This window comes from Lonchura striata, chromosome 3, assembly GCF_046129695.1.
Source record: "Lonchura striata isolate bLonStr1 chromosome 3, bLonStr1.mat, whole genome shotgun sequence".
NCBI lineage: Eukaryota > Metazoa > Chordata > Aves > Passeriformes > Estrildidae > Lonchura > Lonchura striata.
The window spans coordinates 53252805-53274353 of NC_134605.1; the positions used below are offsets into that span (position 1 = coordinate 53252805).

Here is a 21549-nt window from a genome sequence, read left to right on the forward strand (position 1 = left end):
TCTTTGCTAGTTTCACCTTGTGTCTATCCCTACAAACCGTGACACATGATGAGTTTGTAAATTTTTCAAGTTGAAGGCAGTCTACTCTCTGCTTAAAATGTTGTCTCTGCCAAAGCTGAAGATCCCTAGCAACTCCTGATTATTTCTCTTTTTCAAGAGTTAGTCACTGAAGTATATGTTTTGTTCAATAGTCCACAGAAGGCACCCTGGTAACTGTATATAAACAAAGGCTGTAAACAAGAGGCAAGTTTTACCCATGTAAAATTATACAAAATATAAAAACCTAACCCTCTCCCAGTTTACCTGTGTCCCAATAATGGATGGAGTTACTCAAGAATAGGAACATGTAAAATCAATGACTTCCATGATGAGAAATTAGGATGTACATATGCACTGCCTGTATGCATTTATGATTAATTCCTAACCTTTACAGGCCTGTTCTTGCAGACATTACGCTATTCAGATGAAATTGCCAGCTACCACTAGTTAAACACACCTGGAAAAAGTATATTCTTTTCTCTAAAACTGTCCATTTTTACTGTGCAGTTTTGTGGAAGGTAAATTTCTTGCATTAAAGAGGGTGTACAACTGACTTACATGCATTTGAACACTGGCTTGAGCTTTATTCTTTCTTTTGTCTCTGAAAGTCTAGTGCCTGTTCCCCCCCACCTCATTCTTCACATAACTTGGCCAGAAACTGACTAAACCAAGTGTAGAGGTCAAGGTAGCTGCTCAGTATTTCACACAAGTTCAGATAAACAAACTGTGTGCAGAGGATCAATTATCTAGTGCTAGACTTCGTGAGGTTTGTTCCATTCCATCCTTTAATAACAGCCCACCACTCATAGAAAAAGTGAATTGATTGGTTTTCTCAGTCAAACAAGTTTAAAACCAGTGATAAGAAAGAGCAAAAAACATCAGCACTCCCTGCTAGCCAGAGTATGGCTCAGTCTACGTCCGTCAGTTGTAAGGTCCAGCCCCACTGACATGGCATTTGCTGAGGAGTCAATTGAGGTAGAGCAATAACCATTCCCTTTTCTCCCAGGGCAACCCATTTCAGCAGTTCCCTGTATCCAGCCAGCTTCACCTGAAATAGAAACACACACTATAATTAGAACAGCACCTTTTTGAAGTACATATAAGTGCAATATTGACAAAGTAATTATTGATCCATAGCTACCTTACTCACCAAGTGTCCTAAAAATGCCACTTACTAGCCAAATGAGTGATAATTAAAGGCAATGGGGAAACATTTGCAAGTAGATATGCACGTAAAAAAGCTACTCATGTTGGGTCTTGAGAAGGACTTGGGGCTGTAGAAAGTGAATATACACCTTTTGTAAGCATTTGGAGTAGGATTTAGGTCTAAGCAGAGATCTAGCAGCCACAGTACAGAGCTTTGCATCCCATGTTTCCAAACTGCCTGCTTCCCACAATGAAACTTGTAGTCTTGAATGAGCATGACTGTTTCTTGCAGAGGGCAGCCAGGTATCTCAGCGAAAGCTGATCTGAAGAACTAAAAACCACAAATAGGTTGATGTTGTCACACCAGCTGGTGACCTGTTGGAGCGGCTGCAGACCAGTTTCTGCTGCTGAGAAACAGTACTTTCTAGCACACATAGAGTCTAGCTATCCCCCAAAAATTCCTGAGGCATGTCCATCACTTCTGAAATTGCTCCTTCTCCCATGTCATGGAGCTGTCTTGGCACCAGTCAGACTACTTTCATGTGGAACTAGACCAGAAGGGGCAGTCCAGAAACACTCCTAAATGCATTTCAGCAGCTAATGGACATGCATGAGAGCAGAACTAAGCCAAAGTGAATCCCCCCTTAAATGCACAGAGTCTGCTTCCATTGGGTTACTTGCTACTTGCAAGTGTAGGTGTGGCATCACTATCCTCAACTTCTGACCTCCACTTGGTATAAGATGCACATCTAGGGTAACACTGATTGCTCTTCAGCCTCCCTGGCAACAAAAACCACTGTGTTACGTCCCTTTCTTGCAAGGCTTTGACTTCAAACAACTGCACCACTACAGCAACTCTGGTATCACCAAAGTCATGACGATGGCTACTTCTAAAGAAAAGTCATGCTGAGTTGGGAGTCTACACAGGAAACAGGAGGGATGGTGCAGTTTTTTCCCCTGTTCCTTGGCCTCTTTGTGATTCCCAGTTTGCAAGCTAAAACATATCCCAGCAACATCTCAGTCTAACTTTGCTGGATAAGAAACATGCCACTGAGAGGACTATGACAAGGAGGTCCCAGAAAGAAAACAAACATTTTGCTGGGTCACTTCCAAAGTCCTAACAGCTATGCATTCCCAAAGATGCCAGAAACTTAAATAAACAAGATGGAACATGACACATCCTGGAAGGAGGGGAGGGGAGGGTGTGTGCATGCACTCTTATTTTACCTGTGTTTCTCCAAGCTTAGCCCGTGGCTCACCAAGTTCCAGAATCCCAGATACTGGCCAGTTAAGGAAGATAGCACTGACTTTCCCTTCTTTAGGGCTGAACGTGTACCTGGTTGGAAATGGGGACCAAAAAGGCATGTCAGCTTTTCCTTGTAAATCTTTAGAAGTGATAGATACATAAGAGTGCTTTCAAGACTGGAAAAATTGATTAGAAAATTCAGGATTAATTACATTTTCACACACATAACCACCTGGTCAGATAAATTATGCCCTTTAATAATGTGCTGTTCCTTGCAAATTTGTTTCAACAAACTAGAGGTAATGAAAACTATTAAAGAACTGAATTCAGAGGTAAACACTTGTAACTTTAGTACACTGTATCAACTCAGCCATATAGGAAGGTGATACTTGCAGGATGGAGAATCATTAACAGATAACTGTAGGTTTTCTTCAGAAAGACATGGTAACTCCCATCTATACACTAACATGCAGACTAAAAGAATTTTAAAATAGTATGAGTGACAGAGCTTCCACCTTGCATAGCTAGTTTTTAAAAATACTATTTTCATCACTATGCCAATGGAAATCTTGTGGTATACCCCTGAAACATTCCTCCCTCCTTCCTATTTAGTTACAATTTTTATTGCTCTTGAAAGGGATTTTACTAAGCAGTCAACAGTCCAGCATCTCCAGGCCAGATGGTCAAATCTTACTAGGAATGGGAGTAAAAACACCCACTGAGATAAGAGGGTCAAAACCAAAACCCTGATTGATCATGAAGGTGCTACAAGTAACAGTGGCAGAGGGGAGGGCAGAGACTGACTGTATTTAGCAATCAAATAATTGCTGTTATCTTCCCATTTTATTTCTAAACATCACGTGACATTGAGTATTCCTTTGTTCAGATAAACACTTAATAGCAATCTTGTATTTCCAGATTTTTTTTTTAATTTCTGTTGCCCACTAGAAGCAAATAGAATTACCTAACAGATTAGCCTACACCAAGAAGTAAAAGATGACCAAGGAAATGCTTTCAGCTTTCCTTTCAGCCTCAGTATAATCCCAAAACTAGTCTCTACCTACAGCTTTATATACATTTTAGATGCAGTTACTTACACTAACAAAGGCATTAATTCCTTCACCACAGACAAACCAAGATGGTGATTTCTCTAGTATCAAGTCATTAGGGATTTCAAAGCTTCGCATAACATTGGTGCTGCTTTCCAAAGCCTGCATTTTGGTTCAGTAGACTTACCAGACTCCAGGTGTGACTGTGTCGTTCTGTGCTCTCCATGGTTTCGTTCCATAGATGGCCTCTCCATTGACCTTCAGCCATGAGCCCACCTGCCTCAGGCGCTCCTCAAACACAACAGCGATGCGACCATCGTGGGTGGGCCCAATGTTCATCAGGAGATTTCCTCCACAAGACACTGTTTCTACAAGTTGCTGAAGTGTTTTTAAACACACAGAGCATACAGTTATGAGTAATGAAATCACATATCTAAAGTACTTTCTAAAGTCTGCTGTACTCCTTCAGAATGATGAACCAAATGAGTTATGCTGCTGCTGTATGCTAAGACTTTGAGGTTCATCCCTGAAGTTAATACAAAATTCAATCTCCCATAAAACAAAGCTCTGCTGTCAATTTTTACATCCAAAGAGAGACACAAATACCTTCTTGCACCAGTCTGTCTGCCTGAATCTACATTAAAATCAGACTCCACAACTCTTTTATCATTTCAACTTCTGCAAGAATGTACTGAGGGTTTTACCAATAGGACAGATGATTTCTCTGCACCAGAGTAGAATAAGGAAAATATTTGCTACTTCACCTTTATTGAATCTTAGAAAAGTAACTTCCTCCTTCCTCCTGCTTGATGATTTTCCTATTTTACAGAAACATCTGTAAAACACAAGGAAGCCTCCTACAAAGCTTATAAAATTTATGTTCACATCCACACTGCCCTCCAGATATCACAGATTGAGATGCGTAAGTGTGAGAAACAGCTGCAGACATGCTGCTGGATTAATTCAAACCTTCTGCCTCTGAAAAGAGGTTACTTCAATTTCAAATTGTCTTTTGTGAGGATAGTACTAGAAATAACAAATATTAAGCAACAGTTACTATCTTTCCCTCACTAGCTGAATTTTGCAATTAAGTACATTATTCTAAAAGACTGATCAGTCTTCCTTTCATTCCGGTTTCCTAAGCTTCAAATCTTTTTTAATACCTCAGTCTAGTAAGGGAATCAATGTTCTAACAACACCAGCTGTCTGCTTCTGGTAGTGTTTACCTGTCTGTAGGGAAAGTTTCTCACTACAAAGTAAAACTACTGCCGAGTCATAAACTGTGTTTGTCTGTAAAGGGGAACAGATGTAGCCTTGCAGCAGGAGTTCCTAAACAGGAGCTAAGAAACTGCAACTGTTTGCTTCTCATCATCTTGCATATGCAGTTACCAGAGAAACTTAGAAAAAAAGGTAATTATATTATAAGATGGTCGAGATCAGTCCGTGGCCGGTTACTCACAGGGAAAACGGCTTCTAAGAAACTGACCAAATTTTTACTAGAAATTCATTCTACAGAAACAACTGAAGAGAAAGATTAAGAAGTACATGGATTTTCCATCCTGTCAGGATTAAGGCTGGAAATTAACAAAATTATTTATTATTTCATGGATTCACTATTGAATTAAAATCATCTTATTCATAAAAATAGATACATAACCAAACAGCATAAAAATAGATACATAACCAAACAGTTAAACAGCACAATATAACAGCCAGAAGAGAGAATGGGGAGTGGCAGCAGCTCCCGTGGCCCACGGTACCTTCACCAAGTCCTCGATGGGGAGGTAGTCCCGGAGCCGCGCGTCCCTGCGGTAGCCCCAGGAGCTGCGGTCGATGGTCATGCAGTTCTCCCACTTGTGGGGCAGGAGGTGCCCGGGGTTGTAGCGGTCACTGCACGTGTAGAAGCCGCCATGGGCACAGATACTGCCAGCTCCCCAGCGGTCATTGGTCACTACTGTGTCCCGGACCGGGCTGGGAACAGAGGAGCTTTATTACTTCTATTCTATAAAACGCGGTCACAGCCAGAGTAATCCCTTCCCACACACATCCCTCCCAGGAACTAACATTTTGGATTATTTCTGTACTATTAATTTATTACAATAAGATTAAGTGCAATGCCAGGAATTCTATTCTCATGCTTTGCTAATAAAAGGTCCAGACCAGAATTTCTTAGGGAAATCAGCCCCAGACTTTTACAGGACCTCTGCCAGAAATCACTCTGCACTTCTTATCCACTACCAGATGTTCAGTCTGTGATGACAACAATGTATCCATATTCTCAAATTGTCCTGCTATCCTGTGTTTCTGTGCAACAGCAAATCCTTAGGGAAGACTATGATTAAGCAGAATAGCCAATACCATCTTAAATTATTAATTTGCAAATGTGTTTAAAAAGTACCAAACAGTCTTTTTCTAAAGCCAGTTTTCATAGTTCTAGGAAAGATCTGGATTCTGTATTTCAGGAGAATTAATAAGTCCCCTTAAGTAGAAGTAGCAGGTTCCACAAAACAAACAGAAAATGAAACAAACTAGACAGAGAGCAGAATTTCAGATAAGAAGCTAAACCAGCATCATTATGTACCTGTCATTATACAGCCAAGCCAAGAAACCAGTGCTGTTCCAGTAAGTATCTGGAGCATTTCCATCCCCATCAGACCAAATTATTTCTGGCTGGTACTTGGTCACAATTTCATAGAGTTCTGGTAACGATTTGCTGGTTGGAAACTTGCTTGTGTTAAAGGCATTGGTGGCATCCTCAAGGAAGAGAGGATTGAACCATTCAAACAGGGAATGGTATAACCCAAAATGCAAGTCAGTCCTGTTTCTAACAGATGTTGCTAATTCAGCAACAAGATCTCGCTTTGGTCCCACATCAACAGCATTCCAGTTCCAAGAATATTTGGATCCCCACAAAGTAAAGCCTAAAAAGAGAAAAATCAAAGGATAAGAAAGAAAAGAAGAGAGGACATTATAGCTCTTCTTTCTGGAAAGTGGTTGGAAGTGTTGTTTAAAATAACTAAAATTATATATGTAATAATATTGTTGTCATGGTATAAAGTGTGCCTATAACCCGTTTATGCAGAATGGTAGTAGTTTTAATATCAGAAATGTATTTTTTTATACATACACATACATTTATATTTTCCAGTTTTGTACTGCTTAGGATAATTATTCCTTCTCTTTAATTATTCACTCTATTCATATGTGCCAATTAAATTAACTAGATGACTTTTAAGGCCCCTTCCAACACAAGGCATTCTCTAACTCTATGACTCTGAAATTAACCAAAAATACAGCAGCTTTTGAGGCATCTACATCAAATGTGAACTGTAAATACACAATCTGCAAGTGGAAGATAGAATTGTTTCTCAGCTGCAGAAAGCCCAAGCTATAATTTGCATTCAAAGACTGTTCTCCTCTTTTCTGTTTCCATTGTATGCAAATGTTCACTTTTTGTTTGCCTTGATATTTATAACAGCTCAATCGGCTACTGTATATATGTATAAGGAGAGGGCAAAAACTCCTGAAACAGCTGTTAAAACATCAAGATTAAATATCAGGAGAGATTTGACCTTTCAGACATCCATCAGTCCAGCACAACCACTTATAAATACTCTGCACTGCAGACTCAGACTGCCAGAGGACCTCCACTCTCACCTTCTAACCCATTTATACTCACTGTCTAATAAATCTTGTGCTATTTCCGTGAACTGGATGCATGCGATTGTATGGACTAAACAACCTAAAAAATCATGCAGAAGGTTATTGGACAGACTAAATGAATCCTGGTTCTTTTGAAGTCATTGGGAATTTCACCGCAAGTGAAATTCAAGATCAAGAATTATGTTTGTCATCAGAGCTGAGATTAAAATTGACACATCACAAGTTGCCAGCCTTGGAGAAAGCAAGGGAGTTTGGAGAACAGCCGTTCTCCAAATGTTAAAACAGTGCAGAATTCACTTTTATAGTTTCTTCAGCAATAAATTGCACAGAAATAAAAAATAAACTATGGCCATTTGCAGGAAGCTCAGCTGCCACCACCACTTTAGGCTGTTTTACCTATGGCAAGAGAACAGTGGCACAATATTGCTTCTCCTATGCAAACTTCATGGCCACAGCTTTTGTATGAGAGTCAGTAAAACACCTGTACATTTCTTGGGTGGTTTTTGTTTCCTCTTTGGCCATGGTGGGGCAGGTAAGCCTGCCTGCTTTCCGCTGTGTCTCTTAGAAGCTAGAAAAGTGACATGCTTTTTTCATCTGTTGACAGAAATGCAGCAATTACTAACATTCACAAAGCTTCCTCTTACCCTCATGATGTTTTGAAGTTAAGACAACATATTTTGCTCCTGAAGCCTTCAGAATATCTGCCCATTGGTTGGGATCAAAGAATTCTGCTGTAAACAGAGGACCAAAATCTTCATAGCTGAAGCCAGGTGGGTAATTTGTGTCCATAAATTTCACATAGGGCTCTCTCTTTTCCTTCTGCCAGTACCACCTACAAAACAGGGACAAAGTATGTCTGCTGATGTATTTTTAGATAAAAGAGAATTTAAATTATCAGCTCCTGTTTAACACAGAGGAAGAGGCATTGGAGGTACATGACACTGGCAATAAGACAAAATTTCTCCAGAAGAGTGTTGATTAGCAAAGATTTCCTTTTTTCTGTCTTATCTGTCGCATGTTCTACATATTTGCATTCCACTTTGGAAAAGTCTCAGAATTTCATCTGAAGCAATGAAAAAAGCAGCTATACTTTGAGAATGAAAAAATTACAATCTTGGTCAATACCCAAATCTCAAAACTGTACTAGAGACCACAGACAGTCTGTGTAAGCAGCTCAGGTGGCATGAGAAATGCATTTTTCCTAGACTTGCATGCCTTACCTCCACAGGTCTCACACCTCAGCCATCAGGCATCTCTGCTCTGCCACCCACAAATATGGGGATCATCAGCTTTACCTCTCTGACAGTCCCAAGCCCTCTACACAATTGCAGCTGAGTGACCCAAGGAGCCCAGCCCCAGGGCCAGAGAGAGCTGTGACCAGGTCACTGCAGACTCTGCACACCTGAGGCTTGCAAGCAAAGACACCCTGCTAGAAGAAGGCACGTCCTCCAAACAAAACCTACCCGTGCAAGAACACCACACACTCACAAATGCACCTCTGTCACCTTTCTATGAATGAAACCAAGCAACAAAAATCCTCTTGTCAAATTTAGACTTATATGAAAATAGATGGTAAGTGAAGGAATAAAACAGGCCAGAATTTAAATGTTTGAAATTAATTTCTCTCTCTTGTCCTGAGCTGGACTCTGATCTCAGTTTTCTAAGACCATAGTGTGAATATTGTTGCAACCTTCCCAAAAGCCCTTCAGCATAAACCAACAAAATCTCTGGCAGCCAATAGGGGAAAAAAAACTTAGAAGAAAGAGGCTGAGACAGTTTTCCTTATTGAAAGAACTGGGGCAGAGGAGATAACAATAAGGCAAAACAAAAATATTTTTAAAAACAAAAAAACCCTCTGATTCCAAAGAATATTTCTTAAATTAAAAAGTAACAACCTTGCTTCTCAAAACCTTGCATAGTCACATGGTTTGCTAACATGAACACTTCCATGCTGACATGATTACATTCTAGAAACATTCTTACAGGCTGTGGAGCTCTGCGGGAAGGCACACAGGATGGGTGATAACAGTTTATGACCTTCCATTTGAAGCTGCTAACACGGGACCTCATCTGACTGCACAAGCTGTCAGAAGGCCCTGAAGCAGCTCTAGACCCACACCTGCCAAGCGACAGGAGAACACAGGAATGTAATAAGAAATTAGAGTTTTGGGGTCAAAAACCAAATGCTTGATCCTGAGTCTGTAACCACTATCAGAGTACAGCACTCTGAGCGAGGCTTGAACCCAACCTAGTTCTGTCCCACCCCTCTAAAAGTAATTTGTTAGTATATATAGTCTGCATTAAAAACCTGCTGAAATGCTTGACCTTAATTCTGAAGAGAGACGTGTCAGAAAACATTGGTTTGATTAGATACATGTTAGCTTGTTTTGCAAGTATTGTAATTAAGGTTCACCATAGCTCTGCCACAAAGCTACCCTCATCTTCATATTGTAAATAATAATGTGTCTCACTTGAAATCTCACAGGAAGTTCTTGGTAGAGCATGGAAAGGTGACAGCAGAAACATGCTTACAGCCAAAGGGCCTGTACCAGTGAACACTACAGAACAAAGATTTCATTAAGCCTGTAACTGAAATTATCTGAAGGATCAGAGCTTTAGGTTCTCTTTAGGGCAAAGCACTCATGAATAATAGCAATAACAGTAAAAAAAGAGAAGAAAACCATCAGCAGTACAAAATGTGCACAAGAAAACAGCAAGGCTGCTTGCCAAGCAAGGGTAGCGATGGGCTCCTGTGCTCCCCGCAGTGCTCCAGCGGGTGTACAAGGCTGCTCCAGAGGCTGGGAGATCCCAAACGCCTGTTCCCACAAGGGAGACCCCCTTCACCCATCCCTTCATGGTGGTCCTGGAGAGGTCTCTTTCGGCCACTCCACCAACCACCTCTCACCAGTACTGCTGTGCTGCCAGGCCCTTCTCTCAGCACTCCCAGCTCTCTGCTTAGTTTAGTCACTTCAGCCGCGGTACTCGGGAGGTGTGGGGCTGGGCAGACAGGTGCCCAGACACACCAGAAGCTCCACCTCCTCCGCAAACTGCGCCATGGAGTCCGTGGCCTCGGGTGGCGGCAGAGCTCCCGCACCCAGCTGAGCTGCACGGCCAGCCTGCAGAGGGGCTCCAGCCCACGCCGCCGCAGTGCGGGGACAGCACACCCACACCGCCCCGCCTGCCCCCAGCTGCTCCCGGCACAGCCTGGGGCGCGGCCACGGCCCGGCTCGGGCTGCCGCTCACCAGAACCACTCGCTGCCGAAGCTGGGCACCGAGAACACGCCCCAGTGGATGAACACGCCGAACTTCGCCTCGTCAAACCAGGCGGGCAGCGGCCGGGCGTCCAGCGAGCCCCAGGCGGGCTCGTAGCGGGGCCGGGCCTGCGGCAGCCCGGGCAGCCCCAGCAGCCCCAGCAGCAGCGGCAGCCCCAGCGGGCCCGACATGGCGGCGGGGCCGGAGCTCGCAGCGCCGCTCGGCCCAGCCGGGCTGGGCTGGGCCGGGCCGCGGAAAGGAAGGGAAGAGAAGCGGGGCAAGGGCAGGGCGGGCCCCGCGGCGCCCGGCCGGCACCGCTGCCCCTTCGCTCCTCCCCCGCCCCGCCCGCCGCCCCGCGGCTGTTCCCCACCGGAGCCGCTCCATCTGGTTGCTCGACCACAAGCTGCCCCCTGGATTTTAAGGATTTTAAGAAATTGAAGTCACTGGCTGATGCCTCGGCTATCCTGCCGTGCTTTCCCCCGCCCCGGGCCCCGCCAGCTCCTGCCCCGGCCGCCCGTCAGCCTCGGCCGAGAGCGGCCTGAGCACGTCTGCAGCCGGACCGGGGCCGAGCCTGGATCTGCAGCCGGACCGGGGCCGAGCCTGGATCTGCAGCCGGACCGGGGCCGAGCCTGGATCTGCAGCCGGACCGGGGCCGAGCTTGGGTCTGCAGCCGGACCGGGGCCGAGCCTGGGTCTGCAGCCGGACCGGGGCCGAGCCTGGATCTGCAGCCGGACCGGGGCCGAGCCTGGATCTGCAGCCGGACCGGGGCCGAGCCTGGATCTGCAGCCGGACCCGCGTCTGAGCCTGGATCTGCAGCCGGACCGGGGCCGAGCCTGGATCTGCAGCCGGACCGGGACCGAGCTTGGATCTACAGCCGGACCTGGGTCCGAGCTTGGGTCTACAGCCGGACCCGCGTCCGAGCTTGGATCTATAGCTGGACCCGCGTCCGAGCTTGGGTCTACAGCCGGACCCGCGTCCGAGCTTGGATCTATAGCCGGACCCGCGTCCGAGCTTGGATCTCCAGCCAGACCCGCGTCCGAGCCTTGGGTCTGCAGCCGCGCCGCCCCACAGGAGCCTCGGCAGCCTGCTGGCTTTGTCCTGCCCCCCTGCTTCCCACCAAAGGCTCAGCTTCACTCGTCCTGCCAAGGACAGGGTGTAACATCGCTCTGCATCTTCTTCCAGCCGACTTGTATGTGGAGGCTTCCCGGGCAGAGAGGTGGCCTGTCAAAGAAGCATTTCTCCCTTCGATCATTAGAATGGCCTGTGCCAAACTTCCTCAATTCCCTAGATGACACTTGGCGTTTGTGCTGCGGCTCACGGGTGGCAGGCACATAGTTTAAAAGATACATCTTCCAGCAATTTGTTGCCCGAGCTGGTGCTTCCCCAGTCTTTCCTGATGCCCGAATTTTGTGTTTTTACTTCAGCCCCCAGCTGCCATGGGACAGACTTTGTGAAATTATTTGGTTTAATGAGCAAATACTAACTTTTCATAATCAGCACCACAAACGGAGATTTCTTTGGCAATCTCATCAGAACAGCAGCAAATGAATGACCAGGCAACTGAATTTAATATCTCTCCAACTGGGAAGGGTGTATACTGCTGTTTTATGGAAATAGAGCTTCAGTTTCCAGAGCCATTAACCACAACTGTTACATGTAATTCAAAAATATTTAAAGGGCTGTGAAAACAAGATGTACATGATTTTGTAATATTTTAATTTATATACCTTGATTAATATAAGTTACAGGGAAATAAAAACCATTGTAGTATCCAGCACATTATTCTTTGTGACTGTTCACGTTACTCTGATTTACCAAAGCACTTTGATATTACAACAGGAGCCTCTTCATATCTCTTTTACATTCACTGTTGACCTACTTTATGTCTTTTTTTCCTTCACCCCTTTAGGTGTCACTTTGCTTCTCAAAGGAAACCTTTAGATGCCTTTGACCTCTTGTATGAGATCCTTTCTAGTTTATCTTTCAATTTCCTCATGTTTTCCTTTTTGATTGCACCAAAGAATTGCAGACACGGAAGCAGCTCCTTAATGTGGGAATTTTGAAGCATACATTCTGTACAGCACGACAAAGGTACAATTGCTCTGTAGCTCAAAATGTTTGGAAGAAAAAATGATGTTAAAAAAAGTCAGGGTCTGACCCAAAGCTCGCTGACCTGCCATAAACTTTGGTGAGGTTTGGAGCAGGGACTGTGTATTTCAATAATGAACTTGATCACACCTCTTGAAAGAAAGAAAGAAAGAAAGAAAGAAAGAAAGAAAGAAAGAAAGAAAGAAAGAAAGAAAGAAAGAAAGAAAGAAAGAAAGAAAGAAAGAAAGAAAGAAAGAAAGAAAGGAAAGAAAAGAAAGAAAGAAGAAAGAAAGAAAGAAAGAAAGAAAGAAAGAAAGAAAGAAAGAAAGAAAGAAAGAAAGAAAGAAAGAAAGAAAGAAAATAAAAAGGAAAAGAAAAAGAAAAGGAAAAAAGGAAGGGAAAAGAAAAGTGACAAACATTTCAGTAAACAGCAGTGATGAGTACACTTCTGATTAAAGTATAAACAGGTCCAGAAGATGTCACCAGCCCATTCGTGCCCAGGTACTGAAATCCCTGTTGGGGAAAATGGTCCTTTTTGTACTCTCACATTTGTAATGATGCAAGCTGCAAAGGGTAAATAATAAAAATAGCACATCGTCAGATTTTGTAAATAACACAGGACTGGTGTGCGCAGCTGCAAAAAGCTCTCTAAGCGTGGGTACAGCGTTCCTGCCTGTGTGAGCATGGAGCCTCCGGGCCCCGTGAGAGGGGCTGGATGGAGCTCACTGCCGTATCCTGCGAGAAGCCCGTGCCTCTCCCTCTCACAGTCCCGCTGGGAAAGCTCTGTGGCTGGGGAAGGCTGGTCTGTCAGCAGAGGGAAGGAGGAGAGGAAACAATGAAGGCAATCCCCTGAGGGAAACTGAGCAGAAAAGACCTTTCGACCTGACTAATGGCTGACATACGAGACTCCTGTGCTGGATCAATTGCTTCGACAAATGAGGAGAGTGACTGCTGGGAAGATCACAAAACCCCTACGCCTGAGGAGCTGCACGGGCTCGGCGTTGAGATGAAGACTTGGGTGGAAACAGAAACCAGAAACTGAATTTCACGTGGGCAAATTTCACGTGGACAGCTTTCAGACTCGATAGGTTTTGAATCAGACCTGAAGAGTCGTAGTTGTTAAAATGTAGCTTGAATGCAACTTTCACATAGAATAACTATGCAACTCTGGACGCATTAAAAATATAGGCTGCAGTCTTTTCTGTGTTTTCATTGTGGCTGCACGGCAGCGAGGATTTCATTCAAAGCAGTATGTGATGACTTGCCTGTAAGAAGCAGTGTGAACATAACATTTCCCTTTAAAGGTGCATTTTGTTGTAAAAGGGTTTCTGTAAAACACCAGGAAACGAAACCATGAAGCTTGATTTTGCTTCTGCCTAGGTCTGTGTGACCGATGTGAAAGGCAGCACCTTCCTGCCGAAGTTAGTTAAGTCTCCTACATGCAACCCAATCCTTAAGAAAGATGGGGAGGGAGGTGACGGGGTGGGGAGGATATTTGACTCGTCTCTCTCGCAGCTCTTCTGCAGGGATGCTGTGCCTTGTGCAACCTTCCGGCTTTGCGGGGGAGAGGGCACCCTGTTACACAAAACAGAAGTAGCGGTGTGGGTTACTCGGCTCTTTTTAACTGATTCTCTTATCCTTTTTTTCCCCTTTTTTTCCCCCGAGAGATGGCAATGGCGGGAGCATGAAGACACCCTGAGGGATGGGTGCATCCGCGCGCCCAACCCGCAAACCCACTTTGCTTTGCTCCTGTTCAAACACAAAATTTATGTTCACAGAGACCCAAAATCGCCGCCGGCGTCCCGGCGGGGCGGTCGGAGGAGAGGGGCGGCTCTTCCTCTGCAAACTTTCCCTGTCCCCTCCCTCGCCGCCTCTCTCCCTCCTCTTCTCTCCTCCCTGCCGTTCTCGGCTGCCCGTCGACGATGGCTGAAAGGCCAGGGAGCAGCGGGACAGCACCGCTGCCCGTCTGGTCCTTGCCCGGTCCCCGCGGCCGCTCCCAAAGCGACATCTCCTCCTTCTCCTTCTCCCGCAGGACCTGCCTGCTGCGGTCCAACGTGGGCGGCTCAGGTAAGGGGGAGGGAGGGAAGGGTCCTTGTGTCCGAGACCTCAGAGCCGAGCTGAATTTGGGGATTTGGGGAAAGACATCCTCGCCGATAGCCCGTTCTGCTCTCCCAGACGTAGGACTTGTCTTCTCTCGGTGGCCAGCGGTGTGGATTTCTGGGGTACGTGGTGCTTGATCTTCTCCTTGATAAGATGTTTGGAGAGTTCCAGGTTTTTTATACCCATGTTCACACAAATGTATGAATGAATCCTGGTAGCATTGTGGCTGCACACCCATTTGCCAAAGCATCTCTGACTGCAAGGGCAGAAAATTGCCAGGAAAACTTCAGGGTGTATTGAAAGGACATCAAAACCCCTCATTTTGCTGCTTCACACATTACGTTTCAACTTCGTGTCAGAATTTTATCTCGTTCCCTTGTATCTGCTTTGGGATTTTAATAAGTGAGAAAAGCCAATGTGTAAGTCAGAATCTCACCATCTTCCCTCAGGAGTCAATCCCTGTAAGTGCACACTGGATGACTGGGGGTGGAAGCTGGCCCTTTGGGACAGAGTAGGCTTCCTGCAGGATTTGGAGAAGCTTTGCTGTATAAAATGAGAGGAAGTAAGGGTCCTAGTTTACAGTGCAGAGACTTGAAAGTTGCCAGAGTGGCTGGGCTGTGCTTTACTCAGTCTGTTTCCTGAGGTAGGGCACTAAGGAAAATGAAATTCTGGTCTCCATAGGGCTTGAGCACATTTTGAAAATGTGTGCTTGCCCAGTTGCAAATCAGCCCTGCTCTGTTGATTAGAAGAAGTCTGTAGGCACACACACCCAGCGATGCTGGTATTTTGGATGCGCTCACGCACTGCTGCACAGAGGTACCCATGAAACACCACCAGGGAAGCTCCGGAGTGCACTGAGGGACCTCATCTGCTGCAGCACAGGACAGTGCAGTGTGTGGTTGGGCCTGCAATGGACCACAATGTTCTCTTATGTTTGTTCCTTAGGGAATCTTAAGATGAAGCAGAACATTTGCTTGGAGGAGATCAAGTATACAGCTATGCCTGCCTGATGAAGAGAGAGGGAAAACTTGCTTAGTCACATAGGAGCAAGTAGATTCAGCTTATGGGGCCAGAGGCCGCTAGCAAAAACAACTCTCTGCCATTTTCTGTATGATTTTCTGGTCTACCTTTTTCTGTGCCTGCTTAAAAGTTATGGTGAAGGACATTTGGAATAGGGAGGAGGGAGGAGGTTCTAGTGCTTCAGAAAGGACTACTTTTAGGTGTAAGGTGTATTTCAGCATTGCCTGGAGAGTGCTGCATGAGCAATGCCCTGTGACTGGATGAGTACACCCCTGGATCCAGAGAGATCCCCACAGAGGGATCGCCATAAAGGCTGACAAGATTGAGACCGTATCAGTGTAGACCATATCAATGTGTTGGTTTGTGGCTTAAGTACAAAGACTACTGACAATGAGCTGCGTTCATTATGAGAGACGGGCAAATCTAGTGGAGGTAAAATGACTGTTTTCAAAGATATGTTGTTATTTGTAGTTTCTTACACATGATATTTTAGCATTCTTATTGCCTGACTTGATTTTTTGTTTTAATTTTGAGAATGTGCTTCCTGCCAGTAAGGAACAAGTGTTGCTTTCTTTCTATTTTTTTTTTTTTTGGTCATATTTTCTTTAATTGTGTATTTTCTTCCTTGCTGCTTCCTGTATCTTTCTTTCCAGTTGCGCACTGGACACAACAAAAACACTTAAATATGGCCACACAACTGTCTTCAAAAAGGAAAGTATGCATTAAAGATGCAAAGCTGTTTAATTTTTAATATGGTAGTAAGAGAATTGGTTTTATACTGAGGTGCAATTAAAATAACCTGCTTTTTCATTCCCCTACTAACCTGGAGAACAGCTGTAATGGGGACAGAAATGTGAAGAAACATGAGTCATTATTTTTGCTTCTACCTTTTTCTCTAGCCATATCATTTGATTAAAGTAGGTGACTCATTTACATCAGATGTTACCTGTACTCCAACAGCTGGGTGTATAGAAGAACAATTTGCATTTTAAATAACCTGCAAAATGCTTGCTTTATGCCTGTTCTGTGACTGAGTCACTTGCAACTGTTGTCAGCTTCTGTTGCATGTTTGTTTCTATTTTCTAGAATGTGACTTGAGTTGTGCTGAGAAGATGTTGTCTCCTCATACTCCTTCAGTGATGGGTTGGTACCCCTGTAGAGGTTCACACTGTCATTTATTTTACCACCTCCTGATCCACCATTCTCAATGCAGGATCTATTAAAAGGCAATACTTTTAGAGACTCTTCTAACTAGGGGAAATATAATGGCTTTTTTAAAAGCAGCTTTGGCAGTAGTTCATAAAATGCATCTGTTTATTATTCTAGGTCAGTACTGTATGTATCTTGATAGTGCTGTGAGGCTGGTCGGGTGGTCCCCATGTTTATGCTGTCTATGCTTTCTTAGCCCCACTCCTTCTGCTGTTTTTATACACTGACAGAAGCAACTTCCTGGTATCACTTCACAGCATCTCACTTCATTAGCTGCCATCCAGTATGTGAGGACAATATATTTTCAGGATTTTCTTCTTAAAGCTGACCTTTTCTTTTAGTGCTAGTGGTAGAAGATGACTTCATTTCCCTTTCTGGCTACACCTCCATCCACTGTTTTGTCAGGCCTTTCTATTTGTGGTAAGCTCCTAGGAGGGATAAAGTAATACTCATCACGAGCATGGGTGGCATGATCAAGAATTTTGATTTAGAGAAAAAGTGTAATGTTAGCAAAGTTCCAAACCTCTGTGGCAGACATAGCTTGTGCATCACTTCAACGTTGTGGTATGCCCCAGCTGACAATTGGCTGGTTTGTCAGAACATCTGAAGGAGATGAGTGAAGAAAAACATACTCTTCTAAAATTTCAGGCCAACACCAGAGCCACTTGCAGAAAGCTGCTTGAATTATGCACCTTTAAACAGTCTTCCATGTTTAGTGACTAGATTTAAACCCACCTTAAAGGTGGATAAAGTTAGTCGAGTTTCTTAATATGTCCAACACAGATGGGGACGGAACTGCAATTGGAAAAAAAAAGACCCTATTCAAATGATTTCCCAGAACTCATCCAAAACCTAGATTTGGTGGTTATGGGGCTGAAGGTTGCTCTCAGCACGAGCTGTGGGTCCTGGGTTGCAGGGTGGAAGAGGTGCTGTTTCACATCACATCTGATGGCAAAGCAGTGGCAGTGGTTCTCTTTGTGACAGCCCTCAGGCACCAATCTCCACTGCTACGGTGCCTGCTCTTTATCTGCATTTATCTGCATGTCCGTGCAGACAGTTTCCAGTTTGCTCTCTTTTTAGTGTTGTGGGTTTTATTGTACACCCTTGCACTTTGTTCCGAAGGTGGCGAGGTCTGTGGTGAGGTACGTCTTGGTGAAAAGGGAACTTTACTGCTCAGATCAGAAGTCAGAAAACCACCCATCTCTCTGCTCTGGGATTGATGCTTTCATATTGTTGCAGTTTCTCTTGAGGTCTCACTCTCTGGCAGCAAGATAATTTGTTCCATTAGTAAGAAATGCGCCTTTCAGGTGGAGAGGTGATCTTGTCCCACATCTTTCCGTTTCTTTCATGGGGTTCTTTGAGCTCTTCTGATGACAGACAAAAAAAACCTACCTAAGAATTCAGACAGCAATTCATCAGTATCTTAGGCTATAGCCCAGATGTTGGGTTAAAGAAGAAAATTAAAGCCTGAATGTAAATGGCAGTCCTGTCTCAAAACTTGTACATCCCAGGACGATTTGGGGTATTTTTGTGGGTTAATTTATTAAAAATGATAATGATCTATGGCATCTATGATGCCATCTGCTGCTGACTCCAAATTAGAGTGAGTGAAAACATTGCTTAAAAATCCCCAGTAAGTGAAGAAATGGGTAAGTTTTCTTGTAGTGATCAGAGCATCAAAATGGCTGATACTATATGAGAAGAAAATTTATGATTTTTGACTTACTTAAGTTTTTCATTATTAGATCCCCCACTTTGCAAGCTTAACAAATGTCAGATTCTCTTTTTATTGAAAAAAAATTCTCTGGTTGATGCAAAGGACACATTTTTGACAGCCAAAGGTATGAGAATCTAGAAAGGGTAAAACCCAGAATATGCTCTAGTCATTTACCTGATTGTCTGGGAGCATGGAATCTAGGGAAAAAGGCCAATTTTGGGTGGATAGATAGGTAGCTGTTAACATGTGCCTGTATTTCCTTCTGGACTTGTATTTCCCCAAATAACTACAGATTCCAGTTTCCATATACACAAAGAAAGAGCCCTACCAAGCTCTCTGGGAGCTAGGAAAAGGTTGTTTTTCAGTCCTAAGATAGGGTTGATGAGGGAGAATATTCATGCTGTGAGAGAACACGATAAACAAAGCAGCTGATTTTAAGACATTTTATGAAAATATGGGAGTTATGAGAAAACATGATTCTCCATCATATTAGGCAGGACTTGTTTACAGCATAAATTGAAGTACAGAATTTTGCAAGAAGGCCAAGGCAGACAAGTTTTGGTAGAAATCAATAGTAGAAGTTAAGACAAATAATAATTTGGGGGTATTTAGAAACTCAACTCATCCTGACTAGGACATTTCCAAGAGTTAGTGCATCCTGTCCTAAGTTCACATTAATATTTTTGCATCAATTTTAAAATTTAAACAATCAGGAAGAGGCAGCAAGCATAACCAAATGCAATTTGACTCATACTTATAGAATTGAAGAAGCTACTTTGTAATCATCTATTTAGGCCATCATCTTGTAATGTTAAATCCCATTCTGGTTAACCTTACATGTAACTTGTAGTTTCAGAACAATGCTGAGGAAAAAAATAGGAACCATTTGTACTGCATACCCTGACAAAGTGCAACTCTTCCTGATAAATAGGTCAGTTTATAAATTAGATGGGCATATAGAGAAGAAGCATGTGTCAGAATACAGTCAGCCTTTTCTAATATGAGTTTATACCAAAATATGCAAAAATAAGAAGCTGCTTGTTTTATGCTGGACTAAAAGACATTATTCCCCACCAACTCTTGCAGAATTACTGGAGTAGGTTCTTCTTATTAGCCCAGCCTGATTAAGCATGAAAGGGGAAACCCTGGGAATACCATGGTTTACAAATATAAACCATGTGTTCTACATGCCATTTACACATGGCACAGTTTCTTTTACAATAATATATTCAGACTTGGGCTTGGGCTTGAAAAAAATAATTACATGTGATGATAATCTTCATGGTTGGCTAAGTAGAAATTTAACTCCAAACAACTGCAGCAGAGTATTTAATACATGTTTTGCAGCAGCTAGACCAGTAGCTGATGGTGAGATCTGCTCAGTGGTTTGTTTCTGAGTGTGTTTTAGTTTCTCAAGGCCCTTTGGCATTTAGCACTTCCTGCTGCTCTGTGGCTCCTAGCAAGTAACCACTTAATATCAGACCACATGTCAAGTATGAAGGCTGAAAACTGATTCAAAGAATAGCTGAAGAAAAATTATTCTTCTTCTCTTAGTGAATGTAAGCAACTTCTTCCAAAAAAGCTTTTGTGTTGGTTGTAAAAACTAAATGTTTCATTAGCCAAATCCTTCATTAGCAAAAATAGTTTATCTTTCTTTCCCACCCCACTCCTGTATGTCCTTCTCTTTTTGCTATTGTTTTCTAAAAAAGCAGGCCCAATTTAAGGTCAAAAGGTTGGGGAGAATTAGCAGGTTTTTTAAAGGTTTGTGAAGAATTTAGATGTTTTTAAAAAATTATTTAGGCTTTTTGAAATCAGAATATTTCCAGTGCCAGAAATCCTGTAAGATTTCAGCTTTCAATAACACCAGTACTAGTTATGTTTCTGAATTTTCACTAACTCTCATTGAATGTGCTTTATCATAAAGCAAACATATTTTTAGTGTTAATCTTTTATTTTTCTTCCTTTTCCCCTAGCATTTTACCTAGCATGTTGCTGCTTTTAACAAATGCAGAAATTGGTTTTCCTCAGGTACAAACTGAGTGGCACAAAAGGAAAAATATCCAGAAGGAAATAGAAAATCCTGACTTCAGTGTTCTGAGTTCATTCACTTCTCACTTTATCTTCGAAATTGTCAGTCTTAAACCCTACCACAACAAGGGTTACCCTTGCTCTTTATTCATGTGGAAAGCAGTGTGATCTTCCTGAAATGCAAGCAGAGTTTGTAGGCAGTCAACACTTCCCTTGGTGGTGAGCTGAGAAAACTTGTTCCCCATCGTGAGGTTTTGAAGATGGTGTGTTGTACAAATTCTGTTTGTGCCTTAGATGTTGTCATGATTTTTGAGTTTTGAAACAGTGAAATATTAGTAAATTTTATCAGTATCAAGGATTTAGTATAATGGGCTCAGAGGTGTTGGCTCTGCTTGAATGCAGCCTGAAGCTGCAAAGCCGCTGTGCTTCACAAGCCGGCCACGCTCTCAGGTGGACAGAGTGCTCCACAGAGGAGCTAAAGGGCAGCTGCAACCACTGCATCCTTTGCTGATGAGACACTTTTCTACCCTCTTCCATTTCTCTCATGATTCATACATGCTTCTGACACATCCTGCATTGCCCTTCACATTTCTCACACTTGGCTCTGTTCAGAGAAATACAGGAGCTAACAGAGCGGGGCTGGGAGGGAAATGTGGAAGAGGAAGCCTTCAACCACAGATGGCAGCATGGTGACACTTCACATGAGATGAAACAATTTAAAAACTATTCAAAATAATTATAATATATTTAATATATTTTTTCAGACAATGTAGCATTTAACAGTTATTTTGAATTAAATGTTTTGTAGCTTGGCCCACATTTTCTAACGTTTGCACAATTTACAGTATCCAGAGAAAATTTGTTTAGAGAGAGTGGACTCCCATTAAAATCAGTTGCTTTTTGTTTCCCTTTGACTTCAGGCATGGTTTGAGCCTCACACACAAATTGTGGTGGCTCCCACTTGGGGAATTTGCCCAGTTGCACAGCACCAC

General features: G+C 43.4%; 2 protein-coding genes across 5 annotated transcripts in view; one reads left to right on the forward strand and one right to left on the reverse strand.

Moving 5' to 3' along the window:
• Positions 1-598: 598 nt before the first annotated feature.
• On the reverse strand, positions 599-10601 carry FUCA2 (alpha-L-fucosidase 2). 2 transcript variants are annotated; one of them, XM_021540410.2, is made up of 7 exons: positions 10387-10601; positions 7788-7975; positions 6062-6401; positions 5241-5451; positions 3668-3858; positions 2413-2521; positions 599-1087 (listed from the first exon to the last, which is right to left on the reverse strand). In XM_021540410.2, exons 1-7 carry the CDS (start codon positions 10584-10586, stop codon positions 947-949), a joined length of 1380 nt encoding a protein of 459 aa, XP_021396085.2. In that variant the 5' UTR covers positions 10587-10601; the 3' UTR covers positions 599-946. The 2 variants fall into 2 exon arrangements, with proteins under 2 accessions (XP_021396085.2, XP_021396086.2); XM_021540411.3 differs by lacking the exon at positions 10387-10601 and adding an exon at positions 10049-10288.
• A 3775-nt stretch (positions 10602-14376) lies between these two features.
• PHACTR2 (phosphatase and actin regulator 2) overlaps positions 14377-21549 on the forward strand; it is a 134211-nt gene continuing 127038 nt past the window's right edge. For all 3 annotated transcript variants that reach the window (XM_021540414.2, XM_021540419.2, XM_077782151.1), the window contains exon 1: positions 14377-14550. In XM_021540414.2, coding sequence (XP_021396089.2) covers positions 14406-14550 — 145 coding nt within the window. In that variant the 5' untranslated portion in view covers positions 14377-14405. The remainder of the gene's footprint in view (positions 14551-21549) is intronic.